This window comes from Brassica oleracea, chromosome C9, assembly GCF_000695525.1.
Source record: "Brassica oleracea var. oleracea cultivar TO1000 chromosome C9, BOL, whole genome shotgun sequence".
In the NCBI taxonomy this organism is placed as follows: domain Eukaryota; kingdom Viridiplantae; phylum Streptophyta; class Magnoliopsida; order Brassicales; family Brassicaceae; genus Brassica; species Brassica oleracea.
Genome location: NC_027756.1, coordinates 49149922 through 49174287, shown reverse-complemented (window position 1 = coordinate 49174287; position 24366 = coordinate 49149922). Strand labels below are relative to the sequence as shown.

The 24366-nt window shown below is 39.9% G+C and overlaps 5 protein-coding genes across 5 annotated transcripts; 1 reads left to right on the top strand and 4 right to left on the bottom strand.

Annotated features, from left to right (window-relative positions):
* Window positions 1-924: 924 nt before the first annotated feature.
* LOC106319262 (protein NUCLEAR FUSION DEFECTIVE 4) lies at window positions 925-4152 on the top strand. The gene is made up of 4 exons (XM_013757540.1): window positions 925-1396; window positions 1880-2539; window positions 2784-3058; window positions 3489-4152. The coding sequence occupies exons 1-4, from the start codon at window positions 1058-1060 to the stop codon at window positions 3955-3957; spliced, it is 1743 nt and encodes a 580-aa protein (XP_013612994.1). The 5' UTR covers window positions 925-1057; the 3' UTR covers window positions 3958-4152.
* On the bottom strand, window positions 4026-5995 carry LOC106319263 (peroxidase 55). Its single transcript, XM_013757541.1, has 3 exons — window positions 5556-5995; window positions 5287-5478; window positions 4026-4758 (listed from the first exon to the last, which is right to left on the bottom strand). Exons 1-3 carry the CDS (start codon window positions 5784-5786, stop codon window positions 4183-4185), a joined length of 999 nt encoding a protein of 332 aa, XP_013612995.1. The 5' UTR covers window positions 5787-5995; the 3' UTR covers window positions 4026-4182.
* A 678-nt stretch (window positions 5996-6673) lies between these two features.
* On the bottom strand, window positions 6674-9031 carry LOC106319196 (SWI/SNF complex component SNF12 homolog). Its single transcript, XM_013757453.1, has 3 exons — window positions 8886-9031; window positions 7063-8612; window positions 6674-6938 (listed from the first exon to the last, which is right to left on the bottom strand). Exons 2-3 carry the CDS (start codon window positions 8604-8606, stop codon window positions 6866-6868), a joined length of 1617 nt encoding a protein of 538 aa, XP_013612907.1. The 5' UTR covers window positions 8607-8612; window positions 8886-9031; the 3' UTR covers window positions 6674-6865.
* A 5094-nt stretch (window positions 9032-14125) lies between these two features.
* LOC106315797 (triacylglycerol lipase 2) lies at window positions 14126-17040 on the bottom strand. The gene is made up of 9 exons (XM_013753619.1): window positions 16718-17040; window positions 16493-16606; window positions 15573-15713; window positions 15341-15451; window positions 15086-15229; window positions 14944-14984; window positions 14753-14832; window positions 14578-14673; window positions 14126-14489 (listed from the first exon to the last, which is right to left on the bottom strand). Exons 1-9 carry the CDS (start codon window positions 16892-16894, stop codon window positions 14167-14169), a joined length of 1227 nt encoding a protein of 408 aa, XP_013609073.1. The 5' UTR covers window positions 16895-17040; the 3' UTR covers window positions 14126-14166.
* Window positions 17041-20206: 3166 nt separating this feature from the next.
* LOC106318184 (probable inactive leucine-rich repeat receptor-like protein kinase At3g03770) lies at window positions 20207-23830 on the bottom strand. The gene is made up of 7 exons (XM_013756058.1): window positions 21802-23830; window positions 21601-21734; window positions 21283-21526; window positions 20986-21197; window positions 20871-20899; window positions 20672-20783; window positions 20207-20579 (listed from the first exon to the last, which is right to left on the bottom strand). Exons 1-7 carry the CDS (start codon window positions 23165-23167, stop codon window positions 20355-20357), a joined length of 2322 nt encoding a protein of 773 aa, XP_013611512.1. The 5' UTR covers window positions 23168-23830; the 3' UTR covers window positions 20207-20354.
* Window positions 23831-24366: the final 536 nt, after the last annotated feature.

Genomic DNA, 24366 nt, shown 5'->3' with positions numbered 1-24366 from the left:
GGATTTACCAAACACCCAAGACTGTCCCGCTGAAGAACTGTGACGACCAGCTTCACTAAAACCCAGACAACAGAAGATCCAACCGTTGAAATCCAAATCCCTTCGGTGAATCTCTAACCCACTGACTGAAGAAGTTTCCCACAAAATATCAGCCCGATCAAGTTCCGTTTGATCCTCCAAAACCAGTCTTGAAATTGCCTGACGAGTTTTCTCCTCCTTCTCTCTTTTTTCTCTCTTTTGTCTCTCTCTCTAAACTCTATTATTGTGAGTCTACAGTACAAAGGGTCATGAGAATTATTATTATGTCTCATGCCCACTTGGTTCTCGCCATCTAGGAGGGACCCAACAGTATTCCTCCATAGCTCATTCATAGGAGGAGCACCGTACTTTCATATTTTCTCACTTTTATTACGACCTCTGATCCCAGCCAGAAAAAAATAATTGCGATAAAGATTCAATTCAACTTATTGGTACTGACAATGACGTTAAAGCAATTACTTTTCAAGCATTCACTAATGCTAGCTTTCATCATTTCAAATTATTCAAATTACTGTATTCAATAATCGTTAATTATAGTATTTTTTTTATAAAAATATCCACCAAAGACACATGAGAACTAAACAATAGTATAATCACTCTTAATTTAAAAAAGACTGCAAGTGCAAGATGGCAGATACGCACTGGGCATTGAAGAGTTAACGTGACCAAATCACCCAACAAATCTTACATGGACCGTTCATAAAAATCATCGAGCCTTTTGTTATACAATGTGTACACGTCTTCTTCCTTAATTAGTAGATATATGTACTTATAAGTTTTAATCATATTATTTACTACTAATCAACAAACTTAATCACTCAGCTTTGTTGGCGTGATCTATCTACAGTCTTTACGATCCCCTTCTTACAGTATGTCTCAATGTCTGGTTGTCTTTTTATAATTTAAATCTTATAAAGCGATAAAAAAGACATACAAATAGACAATCAGACACCCCGAAAAAAACAAAACCTTTTTTTTTCACCGATCTGTTGTCCTTTTGATCTCAGATTCTTCTTCAATGGCGTCAACAACGCGAGAAAAGTTCGTATCTTTCATAAACAACCGATGGCTTGTCTTCGTTGCCGCCATGTGGATACAGTCTTGCGCCGGTATCGGTTACTTGTTCGGAAGTATTTCTCCGGTAATCAAAAGCTCTCTTAACTACAACCAGAAGGAGCTCGCCAGGCTCGGAGTGGCGAAGGATCTTGGCGACAGTGTCGGCTTCATCGCGGGGTATCTCTCGGAGATGCTGCCTCTCTGGGCTGCTCTTCTCGTCGGCGCTGTTCAGAACCTCGTTGGTTACGGATGGGTTTGGCTTATCGTCACTGGCCGTGCTCCGATTCTTCCTCTATGGGCTGTGAGTTTCAATCTTATTAATTCATCTGTTTATGTTTTTAATTGGGTGAAAACGTTGGAGACTTTCTATTAATTCAACTATTGTGTGAGAGAATCTCGGAAAGTATATGCTTTTAAGGTTGTTTGGTTACTCATAAGTCACTGTCAAATCCATGATAGTTTCACTCTTTTTTACTTTCTCATCTCTTGTTCTGTTTTCTTTGGAATTGCTCTGTTTCTGGGAAAAAGCTATTGACTTCTCCTATGATGAATGTAGTTAGATTGGCTGGTTTACTGGGAAAAGTCTTAAGAGGATTAGTATATGCTTTTAAGGTTGTTTGGGTTACTCATAAGTCACTGTCTGATCCATGAAAGTTTCACTCTTTTTACTTTCTTTTTTCTCATCTGTTGTTCTGTTTTCATTAGAATTGCTCTGTTTCTGGTAAAGCTATTGACTTTTCCTATTATGTTGTGCTGACACAACTTCTTCACGTATGTTTTTCAGATGTGCATTCTCATCTTCGTTGGGAACAACGGAGAAACCTACTTCAACACAGCGTCACTAGTCTCTGGCGTTCATAACTTCCCCAAGAGCCGAGGTCCAGTGGTGGGCATCCTCAAAGGATTCGCTGGCCTAGGCGGCGCCATGCTCTCTCAGATATACACAGTCATCAACTCTCCCGACCCGGCTTCTCTCATTTTCATGGTCGCCGTTGCCCCTGCGGTTGTCGTTATTACACTAATGTTCTTCATCAGACCCGTTGGCGGTCACAGGCAGATCCGTCCAACAGATGGATTTAGCTTTACTTTCATCTACGGCGTCTGCATTCTCCTCGCTGTTTATCTCATGGCCGTTATGCTTATCGAAGATCTCGCCGTTGTTAGCCTCAACGTCGTCACCGCGTTCACCGTTGTGTTGTTTTTCATTCTTCTTGCACCGGTCTTGGTCCCAATCATGACGAGTTTCTTCAGTGATTCAAACGGTCCTGCTGATACGGTAGAGGAACCACTTGTACCTAAACGGGAAGAAGACCAAGATCCTGGACTAAGGACACCTGACTTGATCCTGAGTGAAGTGGAAGATGAGAAACCAAGAGATGTGGATTTGCTTCCTGCGTCAGAGAGGCATAAGAGAATTGCTCATTTGCAAGCACAGCTAATGCAGGTACGGATGGCCAATTTATCCATTAAATTTGAGTCGATTTGTTATTTGTTTCTATTCAGTTCAAAAGTTTTCGGATATCAGTAAAGTTGCAGAGCAGAAAAAAATACTAAGAATCAATATCTATTAAAAAAAAGGCAAATCATAAATACTAAAGTTCGTAAGAAGCTGATATCCAGTTTTGTAATCACAAATACCAAAAAAATTGATAGTATTTGATCTGTATCCACCCCTAAATGCAATGCAGGCAGCTGCGGAGGGAGCAGTCCGGGTGAAGGGAAGGAGAGGGCCGCACAGAGGCGAAGATTTTACTCTAATGCAGGCACTAGTGAAGGCAGACTTCTGGCTGATTTTCTTCTCACTTCTGCTCGGTGGTGGTTCCGGTTTGACTGTAATAGACAATCTCGGTCAGATGAGTCAGTCTCTTGGTTATGACAACACTCACGTCTTTGTGTCTATGATTAGCATTTGGAACTTCCTTGGACGTATCTCCGGTGGTTATTTCTCTGAGCTCGTTGTCAGGTTTGTTGTCAATCTAAGCAATGTTTAAGTGGAACGGTCTGAAAATAAAATAAAAAGGGGTCAATTTAGAAACAATAAATATATAAATTATGGTCTAAAACTTTAAAATTTTAGATATTCGACTAAATTTAATGCTTAATTTTTTATTTTTTTTAAATAATCAAATATATATAAATAGAGTTATTGACTTTTACAACTATTTCAGTTAAATATACTGTTAATATTATTTATTTTGAACATAGCTATAATTTTTTTAAACTATTATTACTGTTTATGGTGCAGGTAACTCCTAGTTTCAGTTAAAAATACTGTTAATATTATTTATTTCGAACATGGGCTAAATATACTGTTAATATTATCTACTTTATTTTATTTACATCTCTGTTTATTGTGCTCTGTTTCTGAATTTTGATTTTTAAATAATGTGAAGGGACTATGCGTACCCAAGGCCTGTAGCAATGGCCGTGGCTCAGATAGTAATGGCCGTGGGACATGTTTGTTTTGCCTTCGGATGGCCTGGAGCCATGTACATTGGCACACTCTTGATTGGACTCGGGTACGGTGCTCACTGGGCTATTGTCCCAGCCACTGCCTCTGAGCTCTTTGGTCTTAAAAAGTTTGGAGCTTTATACAACTTCTTGACCCTGGCCCTCCCGGTCGGGTCCTTCGTCTTCTCGGGTATGATTGCGAGCAGCATATACGACATGGAGGCAGAGAGACAAGCGCACGGGTCTGTTTTTAATCCAGATGACGTCCTTAAATGCGAAGGTTCAATATGTTACTTCTTGACGTCGCTTATAATGTCTGGCTTCTGCATCGTCGCTTGCATCTCGAGTATGATTCTCGTGCGTCGTACAAAGTCTGTCTACACTCATCTCTATGGCAAGACCCGCGCTTAATCTGTTCCTTTTGGCTTCTTATTCATTGGTTTTGTCTTGCCGATACAGAAGTTTTTGTTCTGTATCTATTTTTTTTTTGTTGTTGTTGTTGTTTTTATTGTCGGTTTTGTTTGTTACGTTTCTTGGATTTATATCCACGGCACACATCTATGATTGGTAGATTTTACATAAAAGATTTTTAGAATAAATGTTCCATTTTGGATTATGACATTTTAATATATAAAGTTAATTAAAAGCAGAGCAATCTTTTCTAATCTCTCCTTGTTTCCCAACTTTAACTCCAACGCGGCCGAGTTTCCTCATAGCTGAGGTGAAAGCGTTGTTGAACTCTTCAGCGTTGTTTGCAAACCTGACCACCGTTGCCTGAGACCTGAAGTCGTTAAACAGAACTTGGTCGGATGTGAAGAGTCCTTTCCTTGCCACGAGGTTCTGGAAGTAGGCATTGTCGAAGACATCTGGGGTGGTGGCGTCAAGGTTTGAGACAACGTTAGGTTCCGACCCGACTCGAGGGCAGGTTTGCATCAGCTGTTGTGCATAGGCCGGATCTAACGTGGGGTCTACGGGAATGAGAGTTGAGAAGTTGTAGAGACGGTGAGCAAAACGGTCGCAGTGAGAGAATCCTATTGTGTGGGCGCCTGAGAGAGCAATCATGTCGGTCATTGAAAGTCCGTTACTAGCGAATAGAGTGATCAGACCGGTTACGTCTAGCTCTGGTCCAGGTAACTTCCCGTCTACTCGAGAGGCTTGTGACACGAGTCCGTCTCGTCTCCCTAGCTCCACTTTAAACCCTGGACCTCCAGCCTAACAATATAACATAGTTAGTGGTTTTTTTTTAATGAATGTTAAATTTATTCGATCAAAATTTTTTTCAGGCGAGCATGATTCCCGATTTTAATATAGTTTGTTTTTGAGAAAGTTAGAAAAAAAAAAAAAAAAAGCCTATGATCTAAAGTAAAACCATGTTTTCATGGTTAGTGATCTTTTGAATGAATGTTAAATTTATTCAACCAAAATTTTTTTTTTTCATTCAGTGTGCTTTTAACAGAGTTTGTTTTTGAAAAAGTTTGAGGAAAAAGAAAGTGAAAACGCCCATCATCTAAAATAAAACCATGTTTTCATGGTTAGTAATCATTTTTTTGAATGAATTTTAAATTTATCCAACAAAACTTTTTTTTAAGAGAGTGCGATTTTAAAAGAGTTTGTTTTTTGAAAAAGCTAGAAGAAAAAGAAAGTGAAAATGCCCATCATTTAAAAGAAAACCATGTTTTCATGGCTAGTGACCATTCATTTTTGGTGAATCAGAAGAAGAGTCAATGAGGGTTGACTTACAAGGACAACCACGTCCCTGGCGGCCAGAGCCAGAATATCAGAACATGAGACAAGGCCAGGGCAGTGAGCTTCCACAGCGAGTTTAGCCTTAGCCACGGTGTCGAATCCGTCTCCGGCGAGAGATATATTGTCATGAGCATCCTTCTCCGCGTCTCCGTTGTCAGATGCTATTAACACAGAAGCATCACATCCCTATACAGTCACCAACCACATGAAAACAAGAATAACAATACTAAAAAAGCTTCAAGATCACAACAAAGCGTACATACACCAACGAAACAGTCGTGAAAGAACATCCGTAATGTTCCTGGAGCCGTGATGGGTGTTTGTTGGTACTTCGTTGTAACCGCCTGTCTAACGATGAGTTCCACGTTAGGACATGTTGAGGCGTAGAAGTTCTCTGACAATTGAGCATTTGACTCGGTCACCATGCAAAAGAACAACATCCCCACTAAGAACCACAACATCATGTGTTTTCCTGAATCACTACCAGTATACATCCTCTCTATACGGTCCCTCTTGGATATAAAGGACCACAACACTCTGATATGCCACCAGATATATGTATAGCCGCTTTTGTAGAATAAAGTGTTTTTGTGTGTGTGTGTTAATGACAAAGGTCACATTCACAGATGAATGACAGCATTTTACAACTGCCATCTTCTAAGCTTTTACTTAAGCGAGGACATTTCTCGAGTTATGGGGTTTTATTGAGAGTGACATTTAAACAAACCTCATTAGGTCAGTCATCTGCATGGAATAATTTTATTTTGATTAAATGTTAATGATTGTAACTAATATCATTGTCGTTAAACACAAAAGGATAGACTAATCCAAAAGATGAGTTTGAAAAAAGTGATCTTGTTCCATTCTAATATGATAATGACTTTTGACTGATCCTTTCAGCGTATACACCCTGTTCTAATTTAGTTCGTTCAACTTTAACTCAACGGTTCTTAGATTGAAGCAGATATTTTTCAAATAAACATTTAATATAAGTATATAACCAGTTTTGATTATTTTCAGCACTGCTTTCTTTTTGGTGTATGACGATTTAACTTTTATCATATCATAACTGACAGCACTAGTTCTCCTTTTTTTATGATACTAGAGACTCTTGAAAAAATGAATATTCAAATTGCAGATAGTTCAAGTGTTATTTTTCCACACACAAAAATGATCAACTAACGTTAGCGTGCTGTAAGTGAAGACGTTTCTATGTTTGATCATCTCAAGTTTCAACCACAAATAAGAAAACTATTTATAAGCATGACTGGGCTTATATTGTTCAGACCAGCCATATTTAGTTTCCTTAACGACCAGCGATTAAGCACAAACACACTTGTAGTTACATGAGTTATGTTTGTTTTATCATGCAAACACAACGGTATGATAAGATTATATATATTAGTTCGGCTTATTATCAAAAGTATAATTAAGAATCAACCAAAGTAGCTACAAATCAAAGCTAAATTATGAAGTACTAAGGTTTCATCATACAAGAAATTACAAATAAACCAGATTGCTCCTAAAACAATTTTTTGTTCTTTAGACTTGATGGTAAGGTACCTGCAGATACTCACCAGGTCCCTGGTCCTTCGTTCCCAGCTGCTGGCTTCCGGTTCAAGTAACGTATAACTGCATCTTCAACCCTGCAACATTTCATGATTCATAAACATATCATCAATCAATCAGTGAAGTTCCTACACTTTCACAACTCTAGTAGCGAGTGAAGTTATCAGACAAAAACAGAGAAAACATAGATAATGAGCTTACCAAGGTTGGTTGAAGAAGTCTGCTCGACGTTCTTTCTCAGCATTTCGACTAGCTTCTCCCGCTACCACCTTCAGATCCTTGCTCTGAGATTCGATCAGTGCGTTTATGAACTCAACTGGCGACTGGCTGAATCCCAAGAAAAACGCACGTCTCCTCCTATGCTCATGGATTTTCCTTATGGCAGCACATATAGCTTCATCACAAGCCTCAATCTCTTTATTCTTCTCCGCGTTGGCCAACAGGTTGTTCAGATCCCTCTGAATCGGAAACGGTACATCCACCAGGACATCGTAACATGCCGATATAGCCGGGTTGTTTCCCGACAGCTTGATCTTGTGTTCCAAGTGAATCGGCGGTGGAGGCGACAAGTGATGAGATATCTTCTGAGAAACCATTGTGAACTTCACCTTCTCTTCCCCAAACACTTTGTGAAGTGCAGCGTCGCAGTTGAAGAAAGAAGGATCATTTGGGTTCTGTAGCTTCCTCGCCTTAACGTAATGCCATATCGCAGAGATGATTCTTGGTCTTGTCTCAACCTCAATCCCGAGAACATCCATCAATGCAGTAGAGAGCTTGAACTTCTCAGGGACGTAGTTCATCTCCAACCGAATAGTAGCTGCAAACTCCTGATTCCCTTTCCTCTTTATCTCAAACCCTTCCTGGGGAGCAGGTGATCTAGCACTCTCCCATGTGATCGCCGAGTTCTCAGGATACAGCCTCTGGTCCAGGTTAACTATTACCTTCTTGAAGAAAGATGAGAATTTTGGATGCGATGGGTTCGCTTGCTGAACAAAACCTGGCTGGTCCGGATCCACCCCATCTTCCAGGATCCTACCAACAATCTTAAGAGTCCATGTCGGCGGGTCGGCATTTGGATTCCCAGGGATGGTGTTGTTTTGGTTCGCAAACGAGTTGAACACATAGATCCTAAGCGTCTTCTGAGTGCAAGGAGGGTTCTTAAGAGCCTCCTGGATGTCAACTTTCTTTCTACTCAAAGCAGCATCAACCCTTGACTCAAACTCAAGAAGCTGCGTGTACAACGCAGACTCAGGCAAGATTGCTGCCACCCTCTCCTGCAACGACTTCTCAGGAAGCTTCATTTTCTTCTTCCTCGCCGCGGGAGTTAACTCCATCGTTCTCATGGGGGAGACAGTGTTGTTACTCGCGGGGAAACCAGAAGGAGGCCGCATCGGCGGCCTCTGCTGGAACCTCTTCATGTTCAAGCTACCAGGAGTCATGGAAGGAGAAGATGAACCCAACACACCACCAATCCCCTGGGAGCCTTGCCCTTGGTTCATCGTCATCCCTGCTTGCATCTGAGCTTGGAACTGTGCTTGGGCTTTAGACTGGGCTTGGGCTTGAGCATGGGCCATGGCCTGGGCTTGTGAGAATTGAAACTGAGCTGGAAAGTTAGGTGCCATGTGAGACTGAGTAAAGCCTTGGTTTCCGGGGACAGATGCAGAGGCCATCCCAGGGTTTACGCCGAATGGTGAAGGCGCAGAGCCTTGTTGAGGCTTCTGTGGATTGTTGTTGTTAGCAGACATCGATGCCTGTAAAATTCAGAACAAAGTACACTCTTTACACTTCAATTCAAATACAAATCTGGTTTAAAACCACATAAAGAGAACACCTTTTCTAATGATTCCACAACATCTTCGGTTTGATTAATCTAACAAACATCAGGGAACGATAGATCGGATACCTAGAGAAATCGGAGCCTAAAAACCCTAATTTTTTTTCTTTCTAAGGTTGATGCACAATTTAACGAGTATGGATAATCTCCGGAGACTATTTGAAAAATCTATCGAGAAAGAGTAGCGTACCTTACTAATGCGAAGATTCGCAGCTTCGTTTCTTCTTCTTCTGATTCTCCTTCGTCGCCGTTGTTCCGCTGCGTCTCAGTCGATAGAGTAAACAAATTCCTCACTGGAGCTATTCAATTTATGACTTGACCGTATTGAAACCCGACCCGTAACTTCAGAGCCCATTGCGACTATTGAAAGTTTAAAACTACGTCTTGGGCCACGGGCCCAACTTCAATTGATATATATAATTTATTTTTCGTTTTACGAATTTCTTTTGTATTTTAGTGTGTTTATTGTTTTACGAGTTTTTTGGATAATTTGTTTTACGAATTTTGTATTTTATTTATGTGCAGTTATAAATTAAATTTATGCGCATAAACATTCTTAAAATTAAAATGTTTTCTTTTAATTTTCTAATGGTTTTCTTAAAAATGATTTGAAGTAGAATATATTCTTAGGTTATATCTTTTTCTCTTTTGGCATTAGTTTTTCTTAAATTTATAATAAGTTAGATAATGGTGGTCCTTTAACAAAATAATAGAATATAGTAATTGTAACTTTATTATTTTTCCCCTTTTTTGGGGAAAACAATTGAAGAATATGTATAGAAATCAAAGAATCGAATTCACTTCAAACAACTTCGTATTGTTTTAGAAAAATAACTCAAAAACTAAAGCTCAATCACTCACACAATCCGTAAGTGATTCAACAACATGTTCTTCAATATATATAATACTAGATAATCTTAATCTTATTAGTAATCATACTTTCAATCTTTCCTAATCCTTTTTAGATAAGCATATCTAATAGATTTAGGATAGCTTGTGTTTCAAGCTGGCTTTCAAGCTTAAACCAACATTCTCTCCCTTAAGCTTGACTTCATCTTCACACACCACTTGCATTCCAATAAGACTCCTCATCTCAGCAAACCGAACTCGGCTAAGAGACTTAGTAAGTATATCAGCTCGTTGTTCATTTCCCTGAACGTGTTCTACCTCGACTTGATCGTTTTCAACGCACTCTCGTATAAAATGAAACCTCATGTGAATGTGTTTGCTTCGACCATGAAATACAGGGTTTCTAATAAGTGCAATCGCAGACTTGTTATCAACTCGTATCACCACTCTCTTGCAGCTATCACCCACGACTTCACTCAACAGTTCCTGGAGCCATAAGGCTTGCTTCGCTGCTTCCGTGGCTGCCATAAATTCTGCCTCACAAGACGATAAAGCCACAATCTCTTGTTTTTGAGAACACCAAGTTATGGGACTATCACCAAGATAAAAGATATGCCATGTTGTACTCTTGCCATCATCGTCATCTACGTTGTGAGAAGCATCACTGAATCCCACCAAATCTTGCTTAGTAGTGCCACGCAAGTATCTTAATACTTGTTTCAAGGCCGTACCATGAGACTCTTTAGGTTGTTGCATATATCTACTAAGCAGACCGACACTGAAGCTTAGGTCAGGTCGTGTATGTAGTAAATAGCGAAGGCACCCAATGCTTCTTCTATACTCCCTCTCGTCGATGTCTCTTTCTCGAACTGATTTAGACAGTTTGACGTTCATGTCCATAGGTATGTGAGTGAAGCTGCAATTGTTCATACCAACTTCTTCAAGGATCTTCTTAGCATAACGATCTTGTGATAACACTATGCCTTCATCAGTCTGTCGAACCTCAATGCCCAGATAGTTAGTTAGTCTACCAAGGTCACTCATCTCAAATCTTCGAGCCATCTCCTCTTTAAAGGTGATGATAGACATCAGGGACGAACCTGTTACTAGCAAGTCATCGACATATACACAAACGACAAGCAACTCCTCGTTCTTCTCCTTTCTATAAAGTGACGGTTCCTTGGAACATCGGGTGAAGTTTAGTTCCTTTAAGATCGTATTGAGTTTGATGTACCACGCCCTAGGCGCCTGTCTCAAGCCGTAAAGAGCCTTATGTAGCTTATAAACCTTCTCTTCTTTACCATTAACCACGAATCCTTCATGCTGGCTAACATAAACTTCTTCCTTTAGTTCTCCATGTAGGAATGCGGTTTTAACATCTAGGTGATGTATTTCCCATCCTTTAGGTGCTGCAAGTGCAATGACCAATCTGATTGTCTCAACACGGGCGACTGGAGCAAAGACTTCATCGTAATCGATTCCATGTCTTTGAACGTAGCCTTTTGCTACTAGGCGTGCTTTGTACTTGCTGATGCTTCCGTCTGCATCCCTTTTGATTTTAAACACCCACTTCAACCCGATAGGTTTGAAACCTTTTGGTAGATCAACAAGTATCCAAGTCTTTTTTTTTTTATCGAGAACAACTCATCCTTACATGCGTCGATCCAAACTTGCATCTCTTTCGCTTCATTGTAGTCCCACGGTTCATTGTTTATCACCATTAGAAGCCTTTCACATTCTACTTCAGCTAGAAGAAAATAGTCATCTAGATACAAAGGTTTTGACCTGATCCTTGTCGACCTTCTTACATTCACCGTGGACTGTTCCTCTGTTTCCTCATCATCATCTTCGCTTTCGACATCTTCACCTTCAATTTCTGTCTCACTCGTTATATGAGATACGGTTTGAGGTTCATCACTTCGTAGAGGCATTAGCTCAACTTCGAATGAACCAGACTCATCATCGCCACTAGCTTCAGGCGTGGCCCAACTCCATTGTTTATCTTCCTCGAAGACAACATCGCGACTAACTATGATCCTATTGCTAGAAGGATCATACAATCTGTAGGCCTTTGTGCCAGGCTCTACTCCTAAGTGCACCAAGATCTTCGATCGGTCATAAAGTTTCTTCCTTCCTACGGCCTCTGTTCTGGCATAACAGACACAACCGAACACCTTGAGATGTTCAATGTTTGGACGTTTCGATCGCAGCGCTTCATACGGTGTTTGTTCAACTAGAGATCTCGTTGCAATCATGTTGATCAAGTAGGTAGCATGCCTCACTGCTTCCCCCCAAAACGTATTTGGTACATTCATATGTTTCAGCAAGCTTTTGGTCATCTCGAGTAAGGTACGGTTTTGACGCTCGACGACTCCGTTCTGCTGAGATGAGTACGGAGCTGTCAAGTGCCTATTGATACCGTTCTTATCGCAATAGTCCTTGAATTCTTTAGAAAGAAACTCGCCACCTCTGTCAGACCTGAAGGTTTTCAATGTCACCTTTGTTTCTTGTTCTACAAGGTTCTGGAATGATTTGAATTTGTCAAACGCTTCGCTCTTTCTCTCAAGAAATGCTGTCCACATGTACCTCGAGAAGTCATCGATCAAGACGAACACATAACGCTTTCTTCCTGGTGTGTGTGGAGTAATGGGCCACACATATCTCCATGAACAAGTTCAAGTGCTTGCGTTGCTCTGTATGATGTCGACTGTGGGAATGGTCTCCTTGTTTGCTTCCCGAGTAGGCAGGAGACACAAGTTTTCTTCTCGATCGTCATACTAGGTAAGCCAACGACTAGGTTTCTGTTTATTATCGTCTTCATTGCTTCATTGTTGAGATGACCTAGACGTGCGTGCCACTTCGAGGACTCAGAGAGTGCTGTGATTTGTAAACAATGGATGGTATCAGCTTGTAGAACGACTTTGTATAGTCTGTTCTTTGATATTGTACACTTGAACATTACTTGACCTGTCCGATCAAGTAGCCTCAGTACATCGTTTTTCATAATTACTTCGCACCCTGCTTCGGTGGCCTGTCCTAAGCTCACTATGTTACTTCTAAGGCCAGGTATATAATATACATTATTCAGAACTTTCTTGTTGCCTCCTTTTAAGATGAACTTGATAGAACCTTTCCCTTTGATTTCGATGCGTGAATCGTCTCCAAAATGAACCATTCCGGTAACATCTTCATCGAATTCATAAAAGAACAAGTGGTTTCCACTCATATGATTGCTTGCTCCGTTGTCGAGATACCATAGATTCTCCATGCCTTGCTCATCCTCGAAGGTGCTTGGCTTTACCTTTTGCTCATTCAAGTAAACAACTTCATGCATCATCAGTTCATCAGCTTCTTGCATATCATCCTCCTTCCTTTCTACGGTTTCTTGGAGTTTAAGCTTCGCATCAGGGCACTCGGAGGCGTAGTGGCCAAGCTTATCACAGGAGAAGCAGGTAATATGACTCTTGTCCTTAGTCCCGTATTGGCCTTGCTTGTAGGCTTCCTTTTGTGCGTAGAAACCTCAATACCTTCCTCGGCCTCTACCTCCTCTCCAGTTGCCTCGACCACCGCGTCCTCTTCCTCTGCCTATCCCATAACCGTCGGTCTGAGATTCATTGTTCGCATACATTAGCTTCCCACGATCCTCAACTTCTTCTTCTTCTTCTTCTTCATTTATTCTTTCTTCATAAGCTTTCAATCTCCCAACTATATCCTCGAAACTAGTCGTATTAAGATCCAAAACTTGCTCAAGAGATGCGACCATGTGGATGTACTTCTTCCTTGGCAAGGTTTTCAAGAATTTCTTCACAAGTTTTGGTTCTTCTATGATCAAACCAAGTGAGGCTGATTTTGATGAGATTTCTGTTAGCTTGCTGACGAAGATATCGATGCTATCTTCTTCCTTCATCTTAAGCTTGTCGAAATCAGTCATGAGTGTTTGCAGTCGAGCTTCTCGAACTCTCTCGGCTCCGACATGTCGAACTTGTATCGCATCCCAAACGGCTTTGGCCGTGTCGAGATGCCCTACCTGCAACGTCAGTGCTTCGGGTATGCTTTGAAATATCAAAGCAATGGCCATGTTGTTCTTCTCTTCATGTTTGCTTCCAGGATCAATCGTTTCCCATACTTTGTTGACCTTAAGAGCGATCTTCATCCTCATGGCCCAGACGGTGTAGTTAGAGGCATTCAACATTGGAAACTTAATGGACGAAGGTCCGATTTCCTTCTTGCTCATCTCGGTTTCATCTTTCACGTCAGCCATGGTTGTTATATTGTTCTCTTGCGGATATTGATTTCAATAGAGGGCTCTGATACCAAATATAGAAATCAAATAATCGAATTCACTTCAAACAACTTCGTATTGCTTTAGAAAAATAACTCAAAAACTAAAGCTCAATCACTCACACAATCCGTAAGTAATCCAACAACATGTTCTTCAATATATATAAGAGTACTAGATAATCCTAATCCTATTAGTAATCATACTTTCAATCTTTCCTAATCTTTTTTAGATAAGCATATCTAATAGATTTAGGATAGCTTGTGTTTCAAGCTAGCTTTCAAGCTCAAACCAACAATATGGGCACATGAAAGTACATATAGCCTAATGATTTATACTAAAATCAAACTTGTCGTTTGAAAAAGGTAGCAACTTGGTTATAAACAACGTCTTTGGCAGTAACACCCATGATGAAATCAGCGTGAGCATACTCTTTCACAAACTGCACATCGATCTTATCGACGTCGTGAAACTTAAACTGGTCGATCAAAAACCTGACGTCGCTCACATCGGCAAGACAGTCTAAACCACCGTAGCTGAAGAAAAGAGGAAGGTCATGTGGGATCGCCGATATGTTGTAAGCAGGCGGTAACGCTTGACCGTAATGTTTCATGTTGTAATTGCTACTTCCATAGTTGTATTTTCTTAACACCTTGTCTCTTACCGCTACAAGAAAATAAATATAATCTTGATTTTAACGAAAAGTGCATGGAATGGTTCAAGAAATAGATTTTTGAAATTTTGTTCGACTTACTTTGAGAAAGGTGGATCATGTTCTTGGTGGAAGTAGATTGTGGTTCATTCGCCAGGAATAGATCAATGGTCGATGCGTTAAGGCAACAATTCTTGCCTGTATATTTTTTTTTGTCAAAAATATTTTACTAATATTTAATTAATTTATCAATGGTAATTTTTGGTTTTTGCATTACCGGTAATAACAGAGATTAGATCATAGCAATCGATCCCTGCTTGACGGCATATAATCTTTATGAAATTCCCTACTAGTCCACTGCCAAATTTGTTTTATTGTTTCACGTTAGCAAACAAAGTTTTTGATCAAAAAAAAAGCAAACAAAGTTAAATACAAACATATTATAAGAAAAACATGGTGAAGATCTACCTTTTGGGGTTAAACTCTGCCACTCCTATAATGGCGGTGGCCTGTGTTTAAAGACACGAACTAGTTATTTTTCATTAATATTATAGCTAGGCACAAATTTTAATTAATAAAAAAAAAAATAGAAGAGTGAGGAGGTAGAGACCTCAGCGAGGAAGCTTTTAGCGGCGATGTCGCCGAGGACTGTGGTCATGTGGCTGAGATAAGCAATAGGACTCAGCATTGCCGCCGATCTTAATTTGTCCACCAACCCCTTTTCCGAGAACGACGCAAATCCTATCAAAGTCCCCTGATGTATATTTCAAATATCATTTCAAATATTTTTCTATTTTGTAACGCAAGTTATAAACATGAAAAAAGTATAAACATAGAAACTATATGTTGATTACGTTGGACCCACCAAAGAGTGTCCGAGGTAGTGAATCTTTTGGCCTGTTAGGCCGTGGATATGGTCAAACATAGCAGGCAGATCGTAACTCACAAGCTCGTCCCACGTCCAGTTCCAGAAAGCCTACGTACAACGTGACAAACGGTTAATCTCGGGTCTCTTTACAAAAAGATGAAACGTACATAATCAACTGATTAAGGAGGAACATAATCAACTGATTAAGGAGTGGTTGACTGAACCGGACCGGTTGATTAGGGCTAAGGTACTTGTGTCTCCTGCTGAATCTAGTCCCTCTTGTGTTCCCCATCCACACATCGAATCCTTGATCAGCCAAAATTAACGGTAGATTTTGATCCGCCGGATTGAACAGCCACGACATCCCATCCTGCACATATAATTTCATGATTTAATTTCTTTCCAGATCCCGATTCATTATTTGAACTTTACTAATCCTCAATGACTACTAGAGTCAACATGGTTACTCATGTAACTTAGCTTAAACAACGATTCTCCCATACTAGAAAAGTATGTTTTCATTTGACTTTATTTTAATGACCTTTTTAGTAACGCTCAACTTATCACTTTATTTGTTGGACACACATGACAAATGATAAACACTCATGATGTCTCTTATTTTATTATGTTATATTTTACCCACCACTAAGATATGTAAATATTTATTTTAGTTTTACTCCTCATTAGTTGAAACTGACACATAGAAGTGAGTGGAAACATTCCTTTCACACTCAAATTAACTATACAAACAAATACACGATGTTGTTGTATATAAATTTACTCAGTGTACGTGTACCTGCTCACTAGGCAAGCACTAGAACTTCGAGTGCTACACGTTGGTATTGCCCCCACACAGTTTCGTATTAATATGTTTATCCTCCTAAAATAAACCTATGCACATGGAAAATCGTTTCTACATTTGTATTATTGTGAAAATTGGGTATAGAGTTTTTACCTAATACATTTTCCTCACTTATTCTTTCTTACTTTAAAAGATAATTTCTTCTGTTTGGTGTAATACTTTAAAAAAAATTCTCTTCAAATTCACTTGTAATTTGAATATAAAACAAAACTTGAAACGTATCACGATTAAATATTGCACATAAATAGCTAACGAAATGCGAAAGGGTAGAGAAGAGTTAAACTTACGACAAGAATCCCATGCTGTATTAGGACAGGCTGTCTCTTGGACATATCTCCGGCGCCGGCTCGTCCTTCCGGTATCCTTTGCATATTCAATATGTATCCATCTTGAGTCACCACCTTCGAGATTAAACAGTTAAAATCACTCAGTTCATATATATATATATATATATATATATGCTGATATTAGTCATCACTAACAACGAAATATTATAGAAAAATATATCGTACATCATGTTCTTCGCACTTGTAACCAAATATGCGGACAGAGGAAGCGCATATGCCTTCAGCAGCAGTCCTCTGCGGCGGCCTCCGGGCTAGCCGGTCGAAGGCTCCACGAGCCTCAAGGGGATTAATGGAAAGAGCGAAGAAGAGTAAGGCTAAAACGAATGACCCGGATAGAGCCATAACCGAACTGGCTATTGAGATAAGGGGTGTCGTCTCGTTGTAGAAATTAGAGAGATGTTTTTTTTATATATACAGAAGGGATGGCGGATAGGATAATGGGAAATGAGTTATTTTAAAAGAAAACAAATCTCACGTTAATTATGGATATCACAAAATGGTATGTTGGGCTCGTCTGGCTTTTATAATATTACCAAACCCCCCTAGAAATTTTTGTTTAAAAGAAAATCAAATAATAAAGTTTAAAAAATTCAAAGAATTAACACATTGATACGTACGTTTTATAAAAGATAGTACTTAGTCACACGAAAAAAATAGTCGACAACCCATTATATTTACTGTATGATCTTTATTTTTTGTCAACTATGTATAAATGATATTAACGAAATGAAAGCAAAAAAAAAAATTAGACAACATCTTCCTGATAAGAAAGGTAATCCCAAAATCTACAGATAGAAAAATCTAACAAGGAAATACATCTTCCTGCTGACTAGCTAGTACTATCAAACGTGCATGATAATAAGAAAAGCTATCTGAATATATATATTTTTTGTAAAATACCATATAAGTGATTTGTAATATTCGTGTTGTGTTTTCGTGAGATGTGAAAAAGAATTTTAGCAAAAAAAAAAAAAAGAGATGTGAAAAACGAAAGAGAGATAGGAGACGAAAGAAGAAGCTGTTAAAGGCGATAGGAGATGGGGTAGGGACGGATAAGTGGAGTGGTGACTTCAGCTTCCGTTAGTTGTTTTCTTCTTCTTAAACTCAAGAAAACAAATTCTATTTCTTCATCTGGTTGCTTCCATTTCACACCGTGCGCACAGTGTAAGGTGTCAGGAGGACTCAGAGATACATTAAAAATAGAAAAACCTCGAGACATGTTTCGTTTTAGATAATATAAAAAATGTGAGGTTCCAAATAATTTATAGACCAAGACTTGGTCTTGGTTTCATATTTGGTGTCCACATTTCAACACTTATCATCCCTACTCCCTAGGCACTCCACTATTAATCGCATCATACTCAGTTATAACCATAAGAATCGGCCACATTTCTCGCCCGGTGGTGTGTACGTAAGTGTATACTTTCGGATCCGGTTTGACTGTATAAACTGGCTATCCATTTTTGATTTTACGGCATGTAACGTTATATACATTTTGCATGTACAATTTGGTCTTATATTTTGACCTGAACATATTATTATTTGTAATGGATTTCTGAAAATATATTTTACCTAGAAGTTAGCTCATTCATAGATTAATTTTGAGATTTTTTTTTGTCAACATTAATCTTGAGAATTGAGAAAACTCAAATATCTGATGTTCATCTAAATTTTTTTTTTTTATAAGTATATCTAAAAAGACTTTTTTTTTTTTTGAAACACTTCATAGTATCATCACTCTTTCTCTTCTCTCTGCTTTAATCGAACCCAAGAGGTGGAGCTGAGCCCACAAACCAAATGAACTAGACAATCTGGTATCTAAAAAAAGGCTTTCTATCCTTTGTTTTTATTAGTAGTAAACAGATGTTTTATATTTTTTTTTTTGTAACACAAATTCATTAAATCAAATCTAAAATGTTTCAGCGATTACAACCTGAGGTATGCTCGACGGTAAAGTAAAAAAAAAGACAACAAAGCCGTAAAACAAGGGATAGAAGTGTTGCAAAGAGAGGCTAGCTCGAAGTAGAGAGATCCGCGGATAATCTTCACTTGAATCCTTGAAACCACAGCTCGGAAGAGCTTCAAATAGTCTGAAAAGACGTTGAAATACCCTAGTGAAAGGGGTTGGAAGAGGGGTGGGAAGCCAATAGAGACTAAGTTACCCGTCAAACGAAAGAGGCCAGCTCTAATACCGTCTACGATGTCCCGGGAGACTAGGTGAATCTCAAATGTTCCGAGAAGCAAACAGATCGGTAAGCGAAATGATAAGTCGGTTGAAACTCTTTTCATCTCCGATTCCATTGATGAATTCAACACTGAGTCGAGCATAATTGCTTGCAAAGTCGGAGGGAGTTGTCGGATGGAGCCGTGAAATTGAGGCTTTAGATGCCTACAATTGGAGCCACCGAGAAAGCTTTCCGAAGAGACTATGTGAATCTCTAAGAGAACCAAAAGCAAATAAGACCCCAGATGTTTGAATTTAGAGATGAAGATCACGTAAAATCTTAGGGCCCCAGAACCTCTCAAAATATATATGTGGCCCAACTGATGTAACCAAGCCCAAGCCCATGAATTACCTAAGAGAATGCAGATTAGGGTTTTGTGTTTGAGAGATTCGCCGATGCCGTTCTCTGAAAACGTCTCAGCCTCTCTACGTCTGGTGGGGCTCAAAAATCCGGTTGACAGATGTCTCTTGTAAACTTCTGGGTAAGGACGTTGGGGGAGTCGTGATGGGAAGAGCATTTGCTTTGCCGGAGATTTCATTAGATTTTCTCTGGAAATGTTGTCTCCGTTGAGTCTTTGGTGAGCCGACGCTGTTACGAAGACGGGATACACGACGGGACCAAGACCAGCAAGGCAATAGACGAGGGTTGGTGAGAGACAGCGGTTGGAGATGGGGATGGTGGACGAATTTGGACTCCAAAATGAAAGAGTTTCAATGCAGTATGGTGGAGTCTCGTTAAAGGTGAAGGTGGCGAGGAATGGTGAAAGCGCTTTAGATCTACACAAACCTCCAGATCCGGCGAGCCCAAGCCCTGGATGAGTAGATCTGGTGGTTGTGTTTCCACATGGAGGAGCGGCGCCGAGGATTGACGAAGGAAGGACGATGGCGGTGGTGAGCAGAGGAGGATTCGTCTGAGACCCAAGCGTTGACTCTACTCGTACAAGGAGGCGAACAGATCTGGTGTGAGGAGCTTCGAGAAACATAGGACGCGAGCCGTAGGAAACGGCGAGAAGACGGAATCCGTAACCAAAAGCAACGAAAAGATAAGACCAGAGCAGGGAGAAACAAGAGACGGGGAGAAGGACCCGACGCCGGCGGCCAGGGGCCTTACCGGCGTCGAAAAAAACAGCTTTCTGTTCTGTCTCGGGAATCGGATCTAGGAGCGTTTTCTTTCTTCTATTTTTAATTAAAATTTATTTTTAAATTTTAACCCACTACTCCACTCACAGATGTTTTATATAACACACAAGACTGGTGGGATGCAAGGAGATGGAAGAGGTGGTGCTCAAACCAGTGTAATCCAAAGCTACTACTGTTTAAGTTTACCATCGATTTAAAGCACATGAAAATGTCTGTAGCCCTTTAATTTTACAATTACTTATATCACCTAGGTACTCAGTCATAATCATGATGTTGGAGAGATGGCCGAGTGGTTGAAAGCCTCACATTGGAACAGTTATGTAGACTTTTGTTGTATTAGAAACCTTAATATGCTAGCTTGTATTAAGACCAAACTAATAAAACTTTACATATTCAAAAACCGAAAAGAAAAAATTATCAAACACTAGCGCTCCGGATTCATGGCGACGTGTCAGACTTGCGTTCAGCGTCTGCGGCAGACTGCATCTGAGCCGCATATTGTAAGTTCCAGAGAACATCTTCAAAGGAAGGCCTTGCGGAAGGTTCAAGCAAAACGCATTTATTAGCGATTGAGATCGCAATCGCTAAAGACTCCTGAGAGCTCGTTGTTAGCACCGTTGGACTCACTATTTTCTGACGACCGTCTTGGCTCTCAAATGACGTCTGCAACAAACGTAGCATCGCAGCAACAACTATTAACTAACTTCGTTTCAATCAAACAAAAAAAAAAGATGAAGAGTTCTTTTTTTGGTTACCATTTCGTTTAGAAGAAAGGCCTCTCCTTTTGTAGTGGGCAATGGTCCTATGAGAGATTCCAGAAGTATGAATCCAAAGTTGTACACATCATCCTCTCTTTTAGCTATTTTCCTGCATAATATTCCTCAAGTTAATAAAATAACTCATGTTCTTTAGTTGCCATGGAGTTTTAACAAAAGGGATACAACAAATACATACTTTGACTTGTTGTGAGGTTCTGACTTTGTCTGCAAAATGTAGAAGCAGAATCAAAACAGAGTCCTCAAGAGAAAACAGAATGAAGATAAACAGAGAAAGAGGAAATGGAGCAAACCTCAAGCTTTTCATTCTCTTCAATGATGGCAGAGACTCCATAGTCACTGAGCTTTGCAATCTTATGTTCGTCAAGCAAAATGTTGTTAGTCTTCAGATGATTGTTGAAGGAGCCAGGCATTACACCGGTGTTAAGAAAATGAACCGCCTTTGCTATCTCAATCAGAATTGCTAACCGGTCTGGCCACGTTAGGATCTTCTCCGAGCAAGACTCTACAATATTCTAACCACATTCGAATTCCCAAGTACATAGTTCCAATGTAACTTTGAGTTTACTACATGTGTCAGTTAATCTAACCTGAGAGATGCGCACGATATGTCCCGTTGGGAATATACTCGTAAACAAGGTAGAGTATGGTCGCTGCAGGATCATGTTCTCCGCTGGTTTGAGTGCAATGTCCCAAGAAGCTAAGGAGATGAGGATGGTTGAGCTTAGACATCCAATCTAAGTGACCTCTGATACTTTGGCTAGAGAATTTTCTTGATAAAACCAAACATCTCACAGTTATATAACTTCCATTTTCCAATGTTCCTCTGTATAGCTGCAAAGAATCAAAACAAGCAGAGTAAGGAGGCTACAAGAATCAAAATCTTCTGTTAGTTAGATGAAACATACCTTTCCAAGGGAGCCTTCACCTAAGAAACGTGATGCATGAAAACCCTCTGTGGCTTCCTTTAACTCTTCAAAAGAAAATGAGCGGCATGAAGGCACACCTTGTGCAACTAGCTTCGCCGTTTGAGAGATTAGCCCTGCAAGATCATTACAAGTATATATTAAACTCCTGCTAGCATTTTGAGTCAGTGTTATGTTACTTACTTGCATTAGCAAGAACTTCAGAGGAGAGACTGGTGTGTGAATTATCAGTCAGAACCTTAAACCGAGTTTTCGGTACTGACTTTCCTCTTGAACAACAACAACATGAACGCTTTACACATAACAGGACTAGTCCGAGTGCAACCAACGCAAGAACTAGAACAGCTCCACTAATGACAGCAATTAAAGTCCCAATTTTTCTTCCTTGCAACTGTTTTCCTTCAGCTTCTTCACATAAGAACTCTTGATGCTGATCATGACTGCTGTTTATAGACAAGCAGTTTCCACCGAGCTTAACAACTCTCTCGCCGGAAGAGCCTGCCAGGCAACGAGGAGGAGTCCCAATCAATCTGTTATTAGACAAATCCACAAAACCGAGCTTGCCTCCACAGGAGAGATTGAGTGGTAGCTTCCCACCGAGCTTGTTAGACGCCAAGTCCAAGTAACTAATGCTTGGCAAGGAGAACAAGAACCGAGGTGGAGTTCCGGTAAGATGATTGAACGACAAGTCAAGATGCTGAAGCTGAGACAAACCGCCAAAATGCCTTGGAATCTCGCCGGAGAATGAGTTCTTGCTCAGAAGAACAGTAACCAATCTCTTCGGCAACATAGGTAGTTCAGAATCAAAGTGGTTCTCTCTTAGATCCAGCATATGGAGATGCTCTAACTTGATGAGATCAGGCAATTCACCAGAGATCTCATTGTGAGAGAGAGCAAGATTCGTTAGTCTTCCAATTCTGCAGACTGAAGAAGGAAACGGCCCGTTGAACCGGTTGTTCTTCAAACTAAGAACAGTGAGGTTAGTCAGGGAAGCCAACGTGTCAGGAACACTGCCGTTGAAGTAGTTTCCATCAAGCATCAGGCTTTGAAGCTTAACCAATCTGGAAACATCAGGAGGGACAGAACCAAAGAGATAATTCGAACTCAAATCCAAGGACTCTAGTGAATACAACCGATGGATCTTCCCTGGGAGCTCACCAAAGATGCCTAGTGACACTAAGCTAAGAACCCTCAAGCTTGTAAGCCTTGTCAATGTAGTAGCAAAAGAATCGATCAAGAAAGCTTCAGAGAGAGTACGGTTTGGTAGTGAAAACCCATCAAACGTGCCAAAAGGTTTTAGAAGCTTGTCTCCCATGACTTTAAGCTCCGTGATGGAATTGCCTTCACAGGAAATGCTCATATGAGGAGTTGCAGAGATTAGACATAAGTCTCCGTAGTAACTTCCCCAAGATTCGAGAGCTTTGGGGAATTCTAGATGTTTCCTGAGCTGATAGAGGACCTGGGTCTGAGAGTTTTGAAGTTGATGGGTGCTTTGTAAGAACAAGAGCCATGAAAGAAAGAGTAAAGGTGAGACCTTTGACTGAACCATGATAAAATTAGCAGAAGAGAAAACTGAAAGAGACCAATAGAGGTGTCTTTGTAAATTCACACACAATGTTTCCAGAAACTGTGGAGACAATGAACTTAACTCAGAGAGGAACGGCTAGTCAGCTCAAGTCAAGGAAACTAAACACAGCTCGTGATCCTAGACGCTCCTCTCCAGAAAAAAAACTCCAAGGAAACGAAAAGCAGGAGAAGAAGAAAGAGAGTTGAGGAGGAAGTGAGGACAAATGCAGAAAGAAACCGTGGATGAGAATGTTCGGTGTTCTTGTGTGTGTGTTTGTGGTATTAACACATAGACGAGAAAGAAACTGGGGAAGCTAGAGGTAAGAAGGTGATAAGAACATTAAAGACAGAGAGGTGACCAGCATTAATGGTGGCTTTCTGTATTTTTTTTAGCCGAGAAGACTTGACAAAAGAAGAGGTTTCAAAGAATCTTCTTCTTCTCTTTATGAAGGGAACAGTGAATTAAGAATGTGGGTCACCAGAAACAATCATAAAGCTAAAAAATTTGCACTCAATTTGATGAAATAACAGTAATAAACAATAACTTTAAACAGAGAAGAAGAAGAAGAAAAATGAAGATTTTTGAATTTAAATTTGGTATAATGGGATAAAGTATATGTACAAAGGCAATTTGGGACTATGGTTGACTCATAGAAGATGCCGTTAACACATGTCTCCTACTTATATCTTCGTTTATTAATTCTAAGCATTGGTTTATGTGTGTGATTAGATTACATGTCTTGTTAATTCACCAAACTGCCCTTCTACAATACCAAATAGATAATGTATATGACGAAAACGAAGCTTTTGCTCTACGGAACATTGTTCGGTAGAGGTAGCTTTCGATGCAGGGCAAATATGGCAATAAATATTATCATTCCAACCATAGAATATTATATCCACTACGATCATTTTCGCCAACCATCTCGGCTACAAATAGACAGTGTTATTAGATTGTAACATATTTATTTTTGAGACAAATGTTCTATAGACTTGTAGCTTTAAGGGTTAAGTATATTCAACGTGATTATGCTTTGTTAAAGGTCAAAGGAGATAAAAACAAGAGACAATGGTTAAAGCCCACTTTAGTGGGCCTAATATGCAGGTCCCACAGGTCTGTTCTACTCTCAGGACCCTATCATATTAATAACTTTCTTTTGTCTACAAAAATTAAATAAAGTT